The sequence below is a fragment of the Xiphophorus maculatus genome, chromosome 2, assembly GCF_002775205.1.
Source record: "Xiphophorus maculatus strain JP 163 A chromosome 2, X_maculatus-5.0-male, whole genome shotgun sequence".
In the NCBI taxonomy this organism is placed as follows: Eukaryota; Metazoa; Chordata; class Actinopteri; order Cyprinodontiformes; family Poeciliidae; genus Xiphophorus; species Xiphophorus maculatus.
The window spans coordinates 1,423,006-1,443,973 of NC_036444.1; the positions used below are offsets into that span (position 1 = coordinate 1,423,006).

The 20,968-nt window shown below is 39.3% G+C and overlaps 2 protein-coding genes across 2 annotated transcripts; one reads left to right on the forward strand and one right to left on the reverse strand.

Moving 5' to 3' along the window:
- Positions 1–494: 494 nt before the first annotated feature.
- On the reverse strand, positions 495–9,796 carry LOC102224900 (wee1-like protein kinase 2). Its single transcript, XM_023325330.1, has 12 exons — positions 9,782–9,796; positions 9,286–9,595; positions 8,521–8,723; positions 6,544–6,601; positions 5,661–5,830; positions 5,475–5,596; positions 4,608–4,754; positions 4,389–4,487; positions 4,098–4,183; positions 3,397–3,567; positions 2,640–2,788; positions 495–913 (listed from the first exon to the last, which is right to left on the reverse strand). Exons 2-12 carry the CDS (start codon positions 9,577–9,579, stop codon positions 748–750), a joined length of 1,665 nt encoding a protein of 554 aa, XP_023181098.1. The 5' UTR covers positions 9,580–9,595; positions 9,782–9,796; the 3' UTR covers positions 495–747.
- An 808-nt stretch (positions 9,797–10,604) lies between these two features.
- Positions 10,605–20,660, forward strand: kiaa1147 (KIAA1147 ortholog). Its single transcript, XM_023349321.1, has 9 exons — positions 10,605–11,302; positions 12,801–12,900; positions 12,978–13,136; positions 15,476–15,629; positions 15,710–15,848; positions 16,610–16,741; positions 16,825–16,975; positions 17,220–17,288; positions 18,029–20,660. The coding sequence occupies exons 1-9, from the start codon at positions 10,930–10,932 to the stop codon at positions 18,222–18,224; spliced, it is 1,473 nt and encodes a 490-aa protein (XP_023205089.1). The 5' UTR covers positions 10,605–10,929; the 3' UTR covers positions 18,225–20,660.
- Positions 20,661–20,968: the final 308 nt, after the last annotated feature.

The following is a 20,968-nucleotide window of genomic DNA, read 5'->3' on the forward strand; positions in this document are numbered from 1 at the left end:
TTGAAGTTGGAGGGACGCATTCACTGGGCATAGGAATTCTTCCAACCAAAGAGGGAGGCTTGTTTATTTACTGTAGTTTTAATCGCCGGTTAGCTATTCAAATACTAGTGATTACCTAAGATAAACGAGGTTGTAGTTTGAGCTGGGGTGGTTTAAGCAAAATTGTAAAAATGGACCAATATGAAAACGTTGTAGGGAAATAAAAACCAAAAAGAAAATTAAGCCAGAAAAACAAAGACAAGAAAATGTCAAAATATATTTTTGCATGAGTTGTTACTATTTAAAATTAGGTCTGTTAGGAAAAGTTATAGAAATGACTGATGTCAGTGAACTGCCTAACTCGTGACTTTACAGCTGGATGGCTCACACTTCCTAAATATTAGAACAACCTCTGATAAGAGAAAAATCCCTCCCCCTGGAAAGTCCCTTTAAAATAATAAAAAGCACAACTTGACAACAAACAAAAAGTGAAATTAAAATAAAAATTCCATGAATTAGAAAGAAATTAAAATGTTTATTTACAATAATTAAAAAAAAGTTTAAAAGTCAAAGACCAGCCAAGTATGTTGGATTAATGCAGTTACAGGAGGTGCAGGAAACAAATGAACCTCTGTGGAGTTTCAGCTCCACAAAAACAGGCAAGACTGAACACGCAGCCATGTCTGCTCACATTCCTGTTACATTGCTTCACTTTGTATTTAGAGCCACAACTTTTAATGGATACATTTCTCCAGATCATCACAAACGTCAGACTCCGCACCCTGGACAATCGAAGCTGACAGATCGAGCAGTTTTCCTGCCAACGAGTTTTCTCCCCGTTCTTGGCACAGAGCCCACCTTGCTGGGAGGTTTCAATGCAGCGGAGAGGTTCTGCTTCGGGGACAACGCCGCCTGCCGCGCCTCCTGGAGTTCCCTACGTAAAAATAAATACAATTAATGAGAAGCATAAAATAAAAGCTCATTTCATCCTAAATTCATGCATAAAAATATATTCAGATTTATCTCTGGCGCCCCCTGGCTACTGTCTGCATCACTTCTACCTGACGCAAACTATGGAAGCCCATTTGCACCATGAGAGAAAAAAAAAGTCAAACAGGAAGTCGTAATTATGAGTTTTGAAGATATAATTTCAGGTTTTGTGTGGAACTTGCACAGTTTGTAATAACCGTTATGTATGTTTACAACTTAATTTTATAACCAACCTTAAAACTTGAAATTACATCTTATTCACGTAAATATGAAAAATTCTTGTAATTATAACATTCATTAGCACCTGTTCAGTTTGAAATGACAACTTTTAATACTTACAACTTATTTTCTTGTAATTGACAATTACTTCAGTACTCAAAATTATGACAAAAAAATCTGTTATGATTTATTCTTGTAATTACTTTAAAGTTTGAGATTATGACTAAGACTTGGAGTTTTGACTTAGTACATCCATTTTTTTAATATATTTTTCTTTAGTATAGAAAGGCACCACAAACCTATGATATCAACAGAAACTTTCCATAAGTAGGAAATAAATAAAAATACATCCAAACTATTTGGACTATTTCTGAGTTATTATAATAAATCATCTGACAGTTTTAATTGTGTCTGTTGTGTTCTAGTCTCAATGGTTTAAAGGGCTTTCAGTGCCGTTCCATTTCAGCCTTAACAGACATAAACATGCAATAAATACATTTATTTTCAACCAGTTTTTTGCACCAAACAGTTAATAATAATAAACAAGTTTTCACTGAGGCTCTGTAAGAACCTTATGAATGAAATAAGTAATTATTGATATGACAGGAGCAGGAGGCTTTGACACCTGGGTGGTGGGCGTGTCGATGTGGGCGTGGCCTCACCAGGTATGAATGTGAAGGTTTCTGACCTGCTGGCTTTGTGTTTATGAGGAAACGGTGAGCGGGGCGGTCAGTCCTTGCAAAGTTTGGAGCATGATGATCAAAATGGAATAAATCGATAATTGGGACAGAACAAAGAAATGGTTTGGAGTTGATTTATACACGGACAGATGAGATTCCCCGAGTTAACCCAGTGCGGCCCTCTACCATCATTAGTTTGTTGTGTTTTATGATAATAAAACATGTTTATTATTATTAAGTCTTTGGTGCAAAAAACTGGTTGAAAGTCGATTTATTCACTGCATGTTTATGTCTGTTAAGGTTGAGATGGAACTGAACATGAAAACGGCCTTTAAACCATTCAGTCAACCAGCAACACAGAGACACAATCAAACTGTCAGATGATTTATTATAATAACTCAGAAATAATCCAAATTAGGATGTATTTTTATTTCTTTCCTACTTATGGAAAGTTTCTATTGATATCACAGGTTTGTGGTGCCTTTCTATCCTAAAGAAAAATGATATAAAACTTCAGATATTTCACAAAGAGATATTAACATTTATGGAAAACCTTCACATAACCTTATATTAAAGCAGAAAGTACGGCGGCCACCGTAAGAAAGGCTTACAGGATCCAATTATGCAGCATGAACTGATCAGTACAGCATTGCGAGGGAACGCAAAAGAAAATTTTTCCCCATGTCCCCTGGAGGGATCCGTAGAACCACATTTCTCCTCTGTAGTAATGCCAAATCTGACCAGAAGGTGGCAGCCACCCTGCCTCCTTACTTCTCCAGCATGGCGGTCCTGAACTTCTCCACGTTGAGTTCCCACTGCAGCTGCGCGTTCAGCCGCTCGGTCCGCTTCTCCCTCAGCGCCGGGTGCCTGCAGAGCTCTCTGGCAGACGGACGATTCACCGGGTCCGGGTCCAGCAGCGACTGAGGGGACGAGATAAAGAGACGGACCGGGGCATTTCGACAGGTGGAGGCTCCAAATTCAGCCAGAGCTGAAATTGTTAATCTGATTCATCGTGATGAATCGATTATTCAAATAATATTAAACTTATTTAATCAATTAGTTGTTAACTGGAGCACACAGTCTAAAAAAAAAAGGAGATTTTGCTAAAAAGCTCGACCGGATGAGGACAACTGACTGTCGCGTCGTCACTCAAATGAACAGAGAGAGAGATTTTTAAATTAACATTTAAAATGAAATGAATTCCTTTAAAACTTTAAATAATACAATATAAAAACCTGGAAAACTGAGAATCTTAAAACATGTTTGGCTTGAGAAAATATGCATAAAATGGCGGGTTTTGATATGGACAGTTGCCCAGGGCAGCATCACAGAAGGGAGGGAAACCCAAGAACTAGAAAATAAAATGCATCTCATCTGTCAGTTGGTTCTTGAATAAGTTTGCTTTACTTGTATGAATGTGCAGAGGAGTAGCTTTCCCTTAATTGCTGTTGAGTCTTGGGAGACTACATTACCTGCTCTCTCCTGTAAAACAATAAGATCAATCAACAGAATAATAGATTACTAATACCTGAAGTAAGCCTCTGAAAGCGGGAGAAAGCTGCTGCGGCAGCAGGGGCAGCTGCCCTTCTCGGAGCCGGTGCCACTCCTCTCCATTAGGGGGCAGCGGAGCGGCGCCGGCCGCCAGCAGCACCGTCAGACCCAAAGCAAACATGTCCGCCTTCGGTAGGTGGGCGTAGTTCTGAGGACAAAACAAAACAGGAGCTTAATGGGAGAAAGAACTTCTGGTTTATTGGCTCCACCGCAGCCAGGTTCCCATTACAAATGTTCACAAAACTGGTGGTATTCTGCAAAAAACCAAATATTTTGCAATTGTAGTGTTTTTATTAAATAAGATGGCTGATTAAAATCATACATGAATAAGTTTATTCAGATAAGTCGTTTAGAAAATAAAAAACCGGACACGCCATCGTCTTCCTTCTACTACTTCCTGTCGTCTGTCATTTCAGCTAGTAGCAACATCCTGTTGATCACATGACTATGGTGATCTGAAAAAAGTTTTTCCATTGCAGTTTTGCAAAATAAACCATTTTCTATGCGGCTGACAAAAGATTAAAAGATTTTTATGGTCATACCATTTCGCAATTTTTACTTGTGGTACGAGAAACCACAAGCCTGAGTTTTTGTTTTTTTATAGATTTGTTTCTATAAAGCAAATTTATTTTATAATTCAAATTCATGCAGCTAGCGAAGCACCAAGAAGTTCTTCACCTCGTGCAGAACCTCTTTGGCCAGAAAGCGGCTGTCCCCCTCCTCGACCCAAGGCCGGCTCACTGAGGTCACATGACCCAGGTCACCTGCAGGAAACGAGGACGAAACAGAAAACAAAATCATTAAATCAGAGCTTCCAGTCAAAAAATAACTCATAGTCCTCGCCTTAATGTGAAAGATATGGGGCAAAAACATGGATGATATTTTTATATAGATTGAAAACTCCGTAGTAGTCAGAGTTTTTTTTTTTTTTTTTTTAAATTGGCCCAGTTAAAGCGCCACATTAAATACCAATTTTATAGAGGACTCTGGCTGAAGAGTACTCCTCATCTTCCTCCTCACTGTCTCTCCCTGTAGCGGCGCTGGCCTGCTGGCAGATGAATATATTACCTAGAGGAGAGAGCAACAGCTTTAGGGAACAGGAAGGCTGTATGTAAAGAGAGAGCTGCAGGTTTGGGGAACAGGAAGGCTGCAGATCCCAGTATGAAGACAGAAGCAGACAGAACGAACTTGGTTTGATGTCCAGGTGGACCAGACTGTAGCTGTGGATGAACTTCAGGCCCATCGCCACCTGCAGCAGCAGATCCTTTAGCTCCGCCTCTGTCAGCAGCTCACCCTGCGCTGACTTCTTCACGACGACGTCACTCAGACTTCCACCTTAAATAAGAAAAATCAATTAAATATTGATTACAGTAACTCCAATGAAAGCAAATCTTGTTTTCTGTAGATTCTCCCCACACAAAGTGATTTATTTCTGTTTATTTTGAGGATTCAGGCAATAAAAACCCAAAATTCTGTTTCAAAAATGAAAAACCTGGTGTGATACTAACACCAACCCGCAGGTGGCAGTATTTCCTGTGCTACTACACGGCTGCCTCAGCCTGACTTGAGTTAGTTTGTGATCAATGTGGTGAGTGACAAATCGAGCTATTTAAGTTCTTTAAAGAATAAAAATGTTTTTATAAAATCTGTCTCCTTGTTGTTTTTTAAATCTATATATGGATTTTGGACAGGTGTTTAATAAGGAAAGGTAATATTGTAAAATTCCTTGCAAATATTTCTAAAGTAGCGCCACATAAATCTGACTGAGAGAAAAAAAAAGTCTGTTTTTTATCTCTATAAGCATCACCGAGTTTGGAAACGTTAGATAATCTGATCTCCTTCGCTCTAACAAGGACTGACGGAGACGATGGATGGATGGATGGATGGATGGATGGATGGATGGATGGATGGATGGATGGATGGATGGATGGATGGATGTCAAACTGTGGTTATCTAAGGAACTGAATGTTGTCACTAACAAGACATTTATCACCCCCAGCTCCACATCTCCGACCTCCATGTTTAATCATTCCTGTATTTCCTTCAGGCTCTCACCGTCACAGTATTCGTTCTGGATCAGCATGTGGTCGTCTTCTGCCCAGGCTGAATAATATCGGACAACATGAGGGTGGTGGCCCAGCACGGCGTGAGCGTACACTTCCTTCAACGCCAGCTGCCTGGGAGGAAAACCAAACATGTAACGCACCGAACTGACCCGACCCGGCGGCGAGCCAAACTCACTCGTTGGCGGAGCCGGCCAGGGGTCGCCTGGAGCGCTTCACGGCGTACAGGCAGCCGTCCAGCCGGTTCACGCATTTATAGACGACGCCAAACTCGCCGACGCCGACGCGCTCCAGCTGCAGGAACTCGCTCTCGTAGCGCGACAGCATGAAGGCCTGGACCGCTCGGCGCTGGTGGGACCAGAAAGAGCAAACACTTCTAAAAGCAGCAGAGTATGGAGGGAAAATGGGGCCGTAAAGTTTGCTCCAAGTACAAAAAAAATACAAACTGAAAAATTTGTCTGAAACTGAAAAAGATACAGATTTGAATCTAAAGATAAAATTTAAATCTTAAAATGAAATTTGAAAAGTGAAAAAATCTTTGAAACTGGAAAAAAACATTTTGAAACTGAAAATAAAATTTTGTTCTTATTTTATATTGTAATACTTTTTTACAGTTTCAAATATTTGAGACTGAAAAAAGAAAACTACTTTTCAGATTCAAGTTTTTTTTCTTAAATTTTTTTCCCCCACTTTCAAATTAATTTAAGTTTCAAAACTTTCCCCCCCCAGTTTCAATTTTTATTTTTTGGACAAACTTTATGGTCCCAATTTAGCTCCATACAGAGCATCATGCAGAGGAAGTCCTGGATTCTCTTAGATCTCACCAAATATGGTGCTACTTCCTCCCTAAAACAACAAAAAAAAAACTAAAGGTGTCTGACAGCATTCAGTTTTCATTTCCCTCAGAGGAATCCCGGAAACAGAACTGGCAGAGAGTCATTTTGGACAAAACGAGGCGCCAGCTGACGATGACGATGACAGAGCCGGTGATGAAGGCACAGCGGAGGAATCTGATAGGCTGGATTATTTTCAGCCGTGGGCATCGATAAAAATAGTCGTACCTTTGGTGGGAGGAAGGCTTCATCATCCTCTTCAGATGACGCCAGGCTGTGCTTCAACCTGAAAGATTTTTAACAGAAACCCCCAACATAACCAAATGAAAATTAAAAAAGAGAGATATCACATTTGTTCCATTTTATCGGTCTCTCATCAATCCAGATAAATCCAGAATATAATTCCAATTCTCCTTGTCACACATAAAAGCCATAAATAATCAGCTCAATCATCCATCACAGATCTGAATGTTCCAGATATTCTTAACTGAATACTCATTTTCATTAAATGATAATAAAAATATGAAAATAACTGCAAAGATTAAAAGAAAAGCATGTATCCCATCCCACGTTATAAACAATTCAAATTTTGTTGTGACACGACTTTGTTCTGTGTTTTGTCTTAAATGTATTCATTTTAAAGTGCATCTCTTCTTTGCTTATTTTTTTAATTCTTCGTTCTCTTGACAAACTGGTTATTATTTTGTATATCAATACCTGTTTGTTAGTCTAGAAAAGTTGTTTTATATGTACCAACTGGTGAGTTAATAAAGAAAACTCAGGAGAATCATTTCCAATTCTTCATGGTTATGGTTACTTTATTTTTTTTTCAGAATGTGAAGCTTGAAAACTTTTCCAGCTTTGATGGTAAAAACTTTAATGAAGAAAAAAAATAAGAATTTTGTCCCACATCAAGATCATGAATGTTTTAAAAGTGTTAAAACATTAAACTGTTAAAAAAAATAAATAGCTATCACTAAATAATATTTGACATCTTCTCACACTGATCAGTCCTTCCAGGATTTTATGATTGCTTTTGTGATTTTTTTTGCAGTAAAAATTACTTTGTGGTAAATTAGAAATATATGTGAGAAATTTTGCGATATTTGACTTTTTGTTAAATATTGCATGTTTTAAACTATGCGATAGGTTTTTGTTACTTAATGTATAACTTGACATCAGCTAAGGCTACAGAGAACTAAAAGTAAGAAATACTGCCACCTACAGGTGGAGGTTAGCATCATTTAAACCCAAAGTTTTTGAAAATTTTTTGAAGAAAATTTGAAATGAATAATTATGCATTAGTGCAAAAACATGTGTGGATCTACTGAGCCACGATCGCCAAAAACTGGACAGACTCATTGATGTAATTTGTCAGTAAAGAGTCAAAAATGGTTTTGATTTGATTGATAAAATATTTAAGAACACAACTGTTATCTTGAAGGTTATATTTATACGAGGCCATTTCCTTACTTTCTTCTCCTTCTGCTCTCCAATTTGCATTATTTTCTGATATTTCGGCTGTTAAGGTAAGAAAAGGTCATTTTATTTATAAAGAACATTTTCAGTAACAAGGCCGTTCAAAGATTTTTTCTCTCCATAGCAGCTACACCTGAGCTACACCTGGTCTGGTGTTCTGATTGGCTGGGATTCCTTCCAGTAGGAGCGAATCAGCTGAGATAACGCTGCCAACAACGAAACATTGTTACACTTTTACTTCTCATGAACATAGAAAGTTCTCCTGGTTTGTTTGTGCCTCTGCTCCGTCGTCTCAAACCTCCAGTCGGTCGTGGCAGATGGCTGCTGGTACTGATCCAGGTTCTGGTTCTGCTGGAAGTTTTTGTTATACTTGACTTTTTCCTCTCTACTGTCACCACATGCATGCGCATTATAAGCCATCAGTTATTCCTGCTGGCTTGACTCCTTCGAAATAACATTTATGCCATTATTGCACATCGGTTTATATTTTTTATATAATTAATGTGTTGTCTTTTAGAACACATAAAAAAAGAAAATAATTGCACATCCCTTGAATTATCTGGTGTTTCTGATAACTGCACAGTATGTTATGTATAATCTTGTTTTTTAATGTTTTTATAATGAGCTTTTACCTCGATGCTGCTGTTGCACCTGAATTTTCCCCGCTGTGGAAATATGTCTGCACTTTAAAATGTCTAAAAGATGAGAGATGTCCTGGTAAAACACCTGTTGCTGTAATCGTGGGCCTCCTCTTCGTCGCTCCTCCACAGCACCTCGCTCTTTCTGCGGACCATTTCCGGAGTGAAGGGATTCACGTTGACTGAAGGAGCCTGGACCAGGCAGGCGGCAGCAGAGGCGAAACGCAGACTCCTCTGGCGGTGACGGACCTTAATGTTGGAGAACGGCTGGGAGGCTTTGGAGAGTAAACTCTGCAAGAAGAGTGAAATAAAATGATTCAGGTTCATCAGAAGGAGCCGTGGAGGGAATTCACCTAATCAATCAATTATTCAAGTTTACTTGTGTAGCACATTTCAGCAACAAGGCAGATCAACGTGCTTTCAATCAGAAAAACATCATACAGTCACCAACGAAACTGGTAAACATTACATCAAAATCATCAAGACATCAAACATGTTGGTCAATGTTTCATTTATTATGGTTCAAATTCAAATCTATTCAGTGATTTATAAACTACCAACAATGTTTTAATGTCTCTGAGCTCCAGGGAGCCAGTGAAGGACTGTAGATCTGGGTGATGTGCTCCATCTTCCTGGTTTTGGTGAGAACAGCAGCAGCAGCGATCTGGATCGGTGAGGACACTGTTGCACTAATCAATGCGACTAAAGAGGATTCACGGATGAGTTTCTCTAGACCAGTGGTGCCCAAAGTGGGTTCTGGAGGGCCAGCATCCTGCAGGTTGTAGTCTCTCACTAACTACTAACTGGTGGTAGAAACAACCTTCCCAGCATGTTAATGTTCAAAGGTTCTTACCTTGGGAGTGTTGGGCGTTTCGCAGAGTCTCAGTTTCCTCCAGGAGGCGTAAGGTATGGGGCTGGCGCTCTGCAGGGGGGACGAGGAGGAGTTGCTCCTGCTGCTGTGGTGCTGCACCCGGGGCGCCCTGCCGGCCAGGCCGGGGCTGCACACCGGGAGGCCAGTGCAGTCATCTGAAGTGTTGTCGCTGCTGTTTCCCTCCTCGCCGCAGCTGGAGAAGTCCAGCTGCTGGCTGATCTCACCAAACAGAGCCGCGGTGCCCGAAGAATGAGGCTTTGGGAAGGTTTCCTTCATGTTCCTCAACTCTGACCTGAAAATCAAACACGCAGGCTTAAATATAGGCCTTCTCCTATTCCCCAGCCAAGTGATGCTCAATATCGTTGATTAATACAAACGTTTCGGTTTTATTCATATAAAATGTGACTTTTTTGAGAAATAAAAATAAAACCTCCATATTTATGTAAAAGGCCCCCTAGAAAAAGTAATGTTTACTTACAAACAACACGCCCTGCGCTCCACCACTAACACGCTCACATTTAGCGCCAGGTATGTAAAATACTTCCTGTTTAAATCAATTAGCGCACCGGTGAACGCAGCGAGCGATCTGATTGGATGATCGTTTAACCGGTTTTTTTTGTTTTTCTTTTTATTTATTGAAGATTTAAAAAAAACAATATGACAAGGCATACATAGAAACACAGAATACAATTTGACACGAGAAACTGAGCAAAAGAGAAAAATAAATCAATTTAAGAAAAGAATAGACTTTGAGAATATTACATAAAAACACAGCATGATAAAAAATAAAACAGAAAATATTACCAATATTTTGAGTCTTAGATTAAGTTATTAACATATTGATACAAAGATGATTTCACATAATCAATAGAATGAATCTTTATTGGCATTAGAGCAGTCAAATCTTTATTATTTTGAACATTTTTGACTTTACATGTAAATCTGCTACAGAATGACAATAAAAGTATTAACCAGTGTAAAAAAAAAACTCATTTAAAATATGAATCATAATATCTTCAGAACAAATAAGAACAATTACAATATGCTAATAAGAAAACGTAAATGTGGGCTGCTAACATGCTAGCCACTTATTCCCAAATATGTGACCTTTAACCTGATCTATTAACACTAAATCAAAACTTACATTTAGTAGAGGAAGAACTACCAATTTTTATGGTCATTTATCTAATTTTGTTTGTGAAAATGAAAACTATTTGTAATATTTTAAATGTTATTTTCTATCTTTAATCTGACAAACAAGTCAAATTGGAACGCAGATTAAAAAGAAAAATATTTTTTATAAAACTGTATAAAAAGACTTAGAAGGTAAAACATCAAAGCTGTAATAAAACACTGATTTATGCTCAGAGATGCTAAATAAACAAAAATTAGGTCATGCTATGAAATAGTAATGAAGACACGTGGGCGGAAGTCAGCTACGTCATCACAACAGTAAAAGCAGCCAGTCCGTGGATGTGACACGCTTACAAATCCGTGGAAAACAACCGACATCAGCAGGGAACCATGATCCGGCCGCAGCAGCGTGTTTAACCCGCTCCCCGCTCCAACACCGCCGGATCCTTCGCCCTTTCTCTCCCCGCACCGAGTCCGCGGAGCTGCGGCGTCATGGTGGAGCAGTCGGACCGAGCCCCGCTGCTGGACTGGGAGGAGATCCCACCGCCCGACCCGAACCAAGCGGCCCAGCCGCCGCCTGAGCCGCAGCGGGAGGACGACACCGCCGCGGCGGACAAACGGACACCGATGTCCGGTACGGGGTGGAGCGGCGCCGTCCCCACCGTCCCCACCGCCGTTACCTACAGCCCCACACGGAACATCACAGCTGTGGTTGTGAGCAGAGACAAGCCGACCGGGTGCGGCTTCGCTCGCCCGCAGCCTCCCGGGTCTAACCTGCCGTTCCCCGGGGTCACGGCGCGGGGTCAGTGGGAGGAGAAGGACCAGATCCTGGCTGTTTTTGTGGTGACTTTTGATACGAGATCAGGTGAGCAAGTGGACCATGAAACGACCGTCATGTGATCTCTGCGCTTTAAGCCACCATTTACCGGATTTTATGTGTTCAAACAAAAACATATTGGTTAATTTTTATTCAGGAGAAGGTCAGGGGTCAGCGACCTTTCAACTCAAAAGTCAGTTTCACCTTCAGTTCAGCTACACATTTATAGAGGCACAGAAACAACATGACTAAAACAAAGCAGCTTGTTTTTATCATTCCTATAGGAAATTATCTTAGATAGAATTATATAAATTAATTTAAATTTAAATTTTCTCCAATGGGGCATCAATTGTTATTTTTAATAGAAAATGAGGCACAATTTACAGAATCAACAAATCTTCAAAAGAGGATTATGTAACAAGAAGGCAATTCCTTCAACTACTGTATTTATTCTTTCTGGAAATGTTCTGCATATGTGCAAGGCCGGATCTAGAAGGAAGTGGGTCCCAGGGCCAGTGGTGCCACCAGAAATCTATGGAGTTAAATTGGGGCCATAAAATTAGTTATAGAAATAATAATAATAAAAAATAGAAACTTGAAAAAAATTTCAAAACTACTTTTCAGATTAAAATTAATTTTTTCAATTATAGATTTTTTTCAGTTTAAAACTTCCTGCCATGTTTGACGTGGGGCGGGGCCTGAAGCACTAGGGGCGAGGTGTGAAATCATAACTCACAGCTCAACACAGCAGCTGTTATATTCAGGATACATGGGAACTGGAAATGTTTTTAAACATCATCAATATTTGATTGGTTTTGAAAAATAACATGCTTCACCGATTTAATCTGCTTATGCTAACAGACGACAAAAAATATATATTTAAAATTCCGCATAGCTATTATTTTTCAAAACTAATCACACAAACATAGAATATCACTTTTTTTCCCTTTAGTTTCAAAAAATGCTCTTAAGTATCAAAATTTTGTGTTTTGAGATCAATTTATGGCCCCAATTTAGCTCCATAGCTCTACACCCTGAAGTTTTGGATCCAGAAGTGGCTCATTTAATATGTTCCATGATGAAATATTAGCCTGTTTTGTGTTGTTGTTGTTTTTGTGCTGTGGCCCCACCCAGGCCCCCTGGTTAACCGCCCCTGTGTCTGTGCTATTTTTAAAAACGGTTTTGTGAAATCCTGCAGCAGAAATCTGAACCTTGTTACTCGTTTGGGCTTTTTGTGTCGTTGGACACTTTTGTTTGAATCACCTCTGGTTAGTAGTTTTAATAAAAAACAAGCCACTTCTCTGAAATGTATTATAATGTAAATTAAAATCCAACAGAGATAAAGTTTGAAAAACAGCAGCTATAAAATCATTAAGACTTTGCTTCTGGTTAATGTTTACTCAAAGTCAGAATCTGACTCAGCCTTTTCGTCAGAGGTCATGAACTCTTGAATTTATGAGGAACGTCCAGAATTAGAGGAAGTGTCCCAGATGAAAGTGGAGGCAGGAAGGGAAGTGACATCACTGTCTGTGTGTGTGAATGGCAGGGAATATGGTGGAGTGGTGTCTGCCTCATGACGTCAACCTGGACGGAGTGGAGTTCAAGTCCATGGCCAGCGGCTCCCACCGGATCACCAGTGACTTCATGTAGGTCCAGATCCGATCCCGTCCGTCAGAACCGCCCCCCCGTTTCCACCCCGGCTGATTGTTTCTCTTCTGCTCAGATATTTTCGTAAAGGGAAATACTTCGGGCTGGCCTGCTTTGCCAACATGCCGGTGGAGAGTGAGCTGGAGCGCGGAGCGAGGATGAAGTCCGTGGGAATCCTGTCTCCGTCCTACACTCTGCTGTACCGCTACATGCACTTCCTGGAGAACCAAGTCAGGTCAGGCCGTGTGTGTGTGGGGCGGCGGGGGGGAGGGCGTGCACATGTGTGTGTGTGTGTGTGTGTGTGGGTGTGTGTGTGTGTGTGTGTGTGTGTGTGTGTGTGTGTGTGTGGGCAGGAGATGGAGAGCCTGTCAGAGTCAAGAGCTCTCTTGGCCTGGCACTCCTCTTAATAGAAAACTGAACTTGGCGACTCACTCAGGCTGGATGAGTGTTGGGGTGTGTGTGTGTGTGTGTGTGTGTGTGTGTGTGTGTGTGTGTGTGTGTGTGTGTGTGTGTGTGTGTGGGTGGGTGTGTGTGTGTCAGTGGGTGTGTGTGGGGGTGTGCGTGTGTGTGTGTGTGGGTGCGTGTGTGTGTGTGTGTCAGTGGGTGTGTGCCTAGGCCCCAGCTTGTCTGCCTTCTTGCTTTATTTAACTTTTTCTTCTCTTTGTGTAAAATGTTCTCATCCATTAAACATGAAGCCAGCGCCTCAGTTAGTGTCTGTTTCTCCAGAGTCTCAACACAAAGCATCTAGAAACCTTGACAGCATCTTTTCTCCTCTCTTCTATAACTCTGATCTTCTACAATAACTCGACTCTCGCTGTGTAGAAATAAAAACAGCTGCAGGGATCCAGCTTCCTGCCTCTCAGTGGTTATTCAGCTTTAGTTTTCTGCTGCACAGGTCCACTGTTGTGTTTTAGGCATCAAGCTGACGCCTAAATAAGTCGTCACAGTCAACGATAAATCAATTAATCGCTTGATAAATTAAAATGGGAGCAATTACTTCCATCTGCATCACGTAGTTCGCTTAATTTTTAGAGATGCTGCCATTTAATATTTTTGAAAAGCAGCCATTTTGAGAAATGCTGCAAACATTTGACACAATGTGCAAAGTAGTTTCCACTTTTTTTGTTTTTAAAAGTCCTATCTGTGAGTTTTGCCTGTCTGAGATGGAGATATGTTTTGTTTTATTGAGACTTCATAATTCAGCTTTTTTATTATTTCTGTTGTTTTGTTCGTTTATTTTGGATATTTAAAATATCTTCCAGTTCCAGTGTTAAATTTAGTTAGGAATTTAAAGTTTATTGATCTTTGATTATCATATCAGTTGAAAATGGTCTCAAAATGACAATATTATCGTTTATCACAATAAACAATTAGCTTTGTAAGTGTGGAATGTTTTATCATTTTAACCAAAACAAATAACACACCTTTAATTCTGTTGTGAATCATTATTCTCAGGTCAGAGTGAAATAAATTCAGTCATAAATTCAATGAACTCTGGACTTTATGAGCTAAAGGTTAACCTGCCTGTTAGCCAAGATCAATGAGGAAACTGGCATCAATGTTTAAAGATGCAAACAACATGGAAACACTCAGGCATAAAATAATAACTGAGACTCTGATAAAAGAATAAAAACCAAATATTCAGAAATGGATGCAGAAAAAGTATTTATAGCCTGAACTTTTTCAGATCACAATGGATTTTCTTATAATTTTATACAACAGACAAACTCAAAGTAAAGTCTGGCTGAAGTGGAACAAAAAAAGGTTTTCAAGCTTTTTTCCAAATAAAATTTGTGATATTCATTAGTATTCAGCTGCACTGAGTCAATACTCGGTGGAATCAGCCTTTATCATTTAGCATTTCTAGTATCTTTAAATATAAATATCTATTGATTCAGTATTACTTTGTGTTGGTTCTTAACAACAAACCATCCAATAAATACATAGACATTTGTTAAAAAATGAGAAACATTTCAGTACTTTTACAGGCAGAGTGTTGCACCATCAGAGTGGGACATAATTTATGATACATTGATGCAAATGAGCTTTGAAAAGGAAAATGATAAAACATTTGAGATAAAAACAACTCAAAACTGATGCAAATTTTTAAGTGTGAACAACTAAAACTTAAAAGACTGAAAAAAAGGAAAGAAACAAACAGAAATGTCTTGTATTTGTAAAATCTAATAGAAAGGAGAGATAGCTGCTGCAGGAAGTAAAACAACACAAACACAAAACACTTAAGATTAAATCTGGAGAAATCCACATAAAAAGATGTGCAAAATACTTTAAATTGTGCAAATATAACCATCAGTTATCTTTTTTCAGTTGTTCTCGGAAGATTTTGTTAAATGTCTTTTATTTTCTCTTTCAGCACAAATTAGTTTAATAAATCAAACAAACACTTCAGTGAATCATTTTCACACCTACGGCTGTTCGGTGTGACCGGATGCTCCACCTGTGAAAAGATGAATTATTTAACAGCCGTTCTAGCAAGCTTGCTGTGGCTCATTATTTAAATCTGGATGAACTTTGACCTGATTGCATCATTTGTTTCCTACTGTTTGCCTTTAGACACCAGCTGCACTGTCCAGGCCAGTACTCACCGCTGGAGGCCTTTTACGAGGATAAGAAGGCGGTTCTGCCGCCGACAGGAAACGGTTTGGTTTCGTCATGCCCAACCTGGACCGTCTCCGCTATAAACCGCTGCATGCACCCAGAGATGAAGGTCTGAAAACACCTAAACTCACTCATTTTACCGGAGAAGCTGCTGTTAGATGCATGGTAAGAGAACCTTTTCCCCTGCAGATCACCCACCCAGCTGGCTGCATGTCCCAGTTCATCCAGTTTTTTGGCGAGCAGATTATGGTGCTGTGGAAGTTTGTTCTGCTCCGGAAGCGGCTCCTCATCTTCTCTCCTCCACCCATCGGCGTGGTCTGCTACCGGGGTGAGCAGCTAGAGCCTGAAAACAAGGCCTTTCATGGCCGTTTGTGGTCACAGTCTAAACCTACTTCCTGTTTTTAATCTCTGTTCATCGCTAAAGAAATGGTTTATAAATGTGAAAATATAGATGTTCTGTACGGGGTGACATTTGTAAAGTTACACATCAAAAGTTTGGATTATTCTGCATAAAGTAAGAGGAAAAAAGTGGGAGTTTATTTTTTTTTATGAAATGAGGGTCTATAAAAACCTGTCACAGTTTCAAATTAAATATTTTAATTAGCAATTAGCAAATGCATTATTTAGCCTCAAAACAAATATTTAGTTAGCAAGCTAAATAATAGTTTGTAAACTAAATATTTATTGTGCTAAATATTGAGTTTGGAACTAAATATTTTGTTCAAAATTTAAATAGTTAGCTTTGAACTAAGTATTTAGCTTGAAAGCTGAACTAAATGTTTCACTCCAAACAAAATATTTTAGTAGCAAGCTAATTTAGCTTCAAACTAAATATTTAGTTACCAAGCTAAATATTTATTTTGAAGCCATTTAGCTTGCTAATAAAATATTTAGTTGGCAAACGAAATATTTAGTTTAGAACTAAATATTAAGTTTGCTAGCTAAATACTGAGTTAGCAAGCTATTTAGTTTCTTCTCATATGACAGGCTTAATAAGCCAAATTATTGCTATTATGTTTGAGTCTGTAACTTTCCAGTGCTTCTGCTCTTCGTGTCCTTGGATTTGACTGTTCCCTTCTGCTCCTCCAGTGTACTGCTGTTGCTGCCTGGCTAATGTTTCGATCCCTGGAATCGGTGTTTCTGTGCCTGAATTACGGCCGTTTTTCTACATCAACATTGCTGACATCAGCACCCTGGAAACAGAGTTTTCATACGTCGCTTGTGAGTTTCGCCACAATACATTTAAAAAATCCTCTGTGGTTCTTATGTTGTGTAGAAATTAGCAGGTTTTTCTGTTTTTCAAGGCACCACAGAGAAGATTTTTGAGGACAAGAAGGAGCTGTATGATGTCTACATTGATAACCAGAATGTGAAGACGCACAGAAACCATCTGCAGCCGCTGCTCAGGCTGAACGCCGCGGATAAGGAGAAGTACAGGAAACTGAGTGAACAAAGGTACTAAAGTACTTGCTACACAGCTGGCATGTGAAAAAACCCCATTTATTTTTCACCAGAAATGGCTTTCTTTTCATTTAACAGAAAAATGTAACTTCTGTTTAGTTTTTACAGTACTTGAATTTTATGTTTGGAAAACACTGAATGTACGGATAATTTTGGTGAATTTTTCCTATCAGTTGCCATTTTAATTCATTCAATTTCCTGTTTCTCAGACATTTTATTTGTTTTTGACATTTTCCAGACAGATGCTGCTGTACTCTCAGGAGGTGGATGAAAACTGCACAGCCAACGAAGAGGATCTGTTCATTTTGTGAGTCCAAGGAATGTTTTACTTTTCATGCGCAATTTAAGTTAGAAAAGTTTGATAGAAATGGCTAATTTCAAAACAACTTCCTCATTAAAAAAGTTTTAATGCTCACTTGTGTTGGTTTTTTGGCTTTTCTGAAAAAGAGTCGATGCGTTACCGGGGAGATGGAAACATATTTGGCGTGCTGAGGACTCTCTCCATGCTCCATATTTCTCAGCTATGTGGTTTGCAACCTCTGATTCCTGTTAAAGGGGCAGTGTAATCTAAAATTGACTTTTTTGAGCTTATTATCATGTTATAAAGTTTTTCCCTCATCAGAATCAAACCTGGAGTGTTGCTTTGATTATTTCAAGTTTGTGAAATCCTTTAAACTCCATGGCAACCATTCAGCTTCGGAAAACCTGTTGGACTTAGCCCCGCCTTTGAGACACAGCTCCTCCCCCACTCAGCTCCTTCAGACTAGCCAGCAGTAATTAGCAAGCACTTGGTATTCGCTAATTACAGGACCTGCTGCTCAGTGAAACTCTGGTAAAAAGAGGAAGAGTTCTTAAAGAGATAGAGTCCCAATTGTAAGGCATTAATTACAAAGTCAAATTTCTTTTATGTCAGTTTTTAACGACTGAAGTTATTATAGTCACTTAATTGTTCTATGAAATGTCTCTATGTTCCTGGAAAACACGTACATACTTTGAGAACAAATCTTAGATATTTTAATACTGATGTTGTCTCAAAATGTCTGCCAGGTTCTTCATGGAGCTGAACAACCGGATCTTCCAGACCCTGTGTGAGGTGGCGGGCAGCTCTGATCCCACCATCACCGCTGACCACATGAGGGCCATGGGGCTGGACCCCCAGGGGGACCGCTCCTTCCTGGAGGACCTGCTGGTGGTTTACGGCATCGACGTCACGCTGCTCATAGACAACCTCTGCTGTTCCTAAACCCCCCCACCTCCACCCATCGCCTCCAGGGCAGCTGGCCCCCCCACACAGAGCAACACACTGGAAATGGAAACACTGCCCCCATCTGGAGGTTTTAATCCGTTCACCTCTGGGTTTATGGACCCGGCCCACTGTGGGTGGTCTGGACACTCAGTGTGGGGAGATGATTGTTGGATCCTGGTTTGACGGTTCTGAAAGTCTCAGTCGCATTTGGGGGAAAAAAAGTTTCTCCCCCTTTGGAGTTAATTTGTCTACTTGGATTCATTTCATGGGAAATTAAACGGACTCGAACCCCCTCAACGTGCTGAGAGCTTCTGGTTCTGGTAAATCGACTTTATTCTGCGTTTCAGAAAGGAAGCAATACGAGAGTTAAAAAGCTTTTTTTGTAAGCGAGAGTTGGAGAGGGAAACGAATGAGACTGAATCTGCTTTATTACTGGAAGACGTGAATATTATGAAGCTGAAGCACTGATGAGAAGTTTGCATTCAGTCATGAAGAGATGAATATTATTGTTTCTGGGCTTTTAATGATGTTTTGACCTGATTGAAAATACAAGATATAATTTCTATTATCTCTGAATATAAAGATTTATTGAGTTTTCCATCATAACACGTCTATCTGTTGAGATGTACAGTACTCCTCTTTTATTTTCCCATCTTTCCAGTCAAATTTAAAGTTGTGGATTTTGGAGCAGAACTAAGACTAAACATAAAATTACATTTTTTGGAAAAAAGATTTTCCAAAAATTACATAGTCATAAACAGAAAATTTGATAAATTGATTGATAATGGTGTTCCAGATCAATGGCTGAAAATCTGTGAAATACTTAGAATCTGGTAATCAATCAACTTGAATGATTTCTACCATATTGGGAAGGAGTACAGTAATTCAGATTCAGTAATATTTAATAACATTTTTAAAGGAAAGCTAATTGTAGCCTCTGACTGAAGACTGGTATATGATAGTCTCAATATCCATTCAGCAGCTCTGCTAATCCTCCTCATTTGCTTTTGCCGCCTTCTTTAAATATCTTCCATTGGACTTATGGTTTATGATGAATGAAATATTTGGTTTGAACTTCCTCCTTTTTATTTCCTCTTGTTTCCACAGTTTTCTTACTAAAGGCTCTAAAACCAACAATTAGCAAAAGGACTTCAACTGAAATACTATAAATTTTTCAGCCTGTTTAAAAATGAGAAATTCATAATAATTTCACTTTTACTATTAAAAGCCTGAAATTAATATGACCTTCATGACTGTATGTAAACTGCTGTGTAAGAAAGAGAGAGGCTGTTAATAAAAAATGTAAACTTTATGCACTTTCACCACAGGCCGTGTCTGCTGGCCTCTCTCTGATTATCAGACCAAAATGATGGGTGCATTCTGGGAAATGTAGTTTTTTTTTATTAAAGCTTCACATTTGTGATATTTATAGGTTTTCAGTGAACATGCACCACATAATTTGAATGCTGCACTCTGTCAAACACTGGATTATTTCCTCACACACACACACACACACACACACACTGTTGTGCTTAACTAACCTTTTATATGATGGGTTTATGATTTAAACTCTTGAATTAGCTGGTTTCAGGTGTTAACCAGATAATCTAACATCAGAACCTTCTTCGCTCATCCTTGTTTTGGGGTTGATGCAGGAACTTTGGCCGCCTCTCCTCCAGCTCAGTGACTTGGACCGGGCTTCGGAGACGGGCTGGAGGAGCTTTCAGTTCTTCGGTCATTTTGATAATTTCAGTGATTTGTTCCATGTTGGAACACAGGAGGCTCAAAATTTGCTTCCAGAAACTGTATTCCAGTGGGATTTCACACTTCTAACAGTCTCGCTATAAACTGTTACAAGCATCGCTTCTGTATTTCAAATATACTGTTTCATTTTTTAACCTTTATGTGGGATTTTGAGTTGGATAAAAAGGAAATGCACTAATTGCTTGCGGCAGTTAAGCTTTATTTCAAATTTGGGGCCTTAAAATGTGTTTTTTTCACAGAAATGCTTGTCTGTAGTTTTAATTTTTAATTGCTGAATGTCTCAACACCGTGCTTCACGTTAGCCATCAGCAGATTTCCTATAACTGCTTTTGCTCTACAGCTTTAATGTAAAAGGGAATGTACGCACACACACCATGCCACTGAACACATCGCCTTTTTCTGTGTGGAAACCTCCACAGCTGTGGACTGTGGTCAACAAAGCAAACCGTCTCGCTCTCCTGAATGTCAGCAGAGGTGTTGCTCCAGCATCCACGCAGAGCTTTTCTTGACTGTATTGTAAATCAGGAGTGTTCACCAAGTAGCAGTGAAGCCTCCACCAGTGTGAAACACACAAAGCCCTGCAGCATGATTACCTGTCGGTTCCACTGTAACACAAGAAAATACTGATACTGGTTCAATGTTATTAAATCCCACAAGTCTCCCTCTCAACAGTTTGTTGTATTTCTTTTCATAAAGCATCTGATGATAAATTTAGCACAATAAACTCACACAGGAGATACAATAACCTGCTGTCAAAATAGTACCAGGTGTTAATTTGTAAAGGTTCAGTCAAAGATTAACAGCAATAATATTCAGAATCTTTTTAAAATTAGCCATATTTCTGCCATGTTATTTATTCATTTATAAATATTAGTTTCAAACTGAATATTTGGTTAGTAAACAAAATATTTTGATTTAAAAGGAAATACAGACATTTATAATGGATCTATAGTGACCAACAGGAGGTTTTATTATTG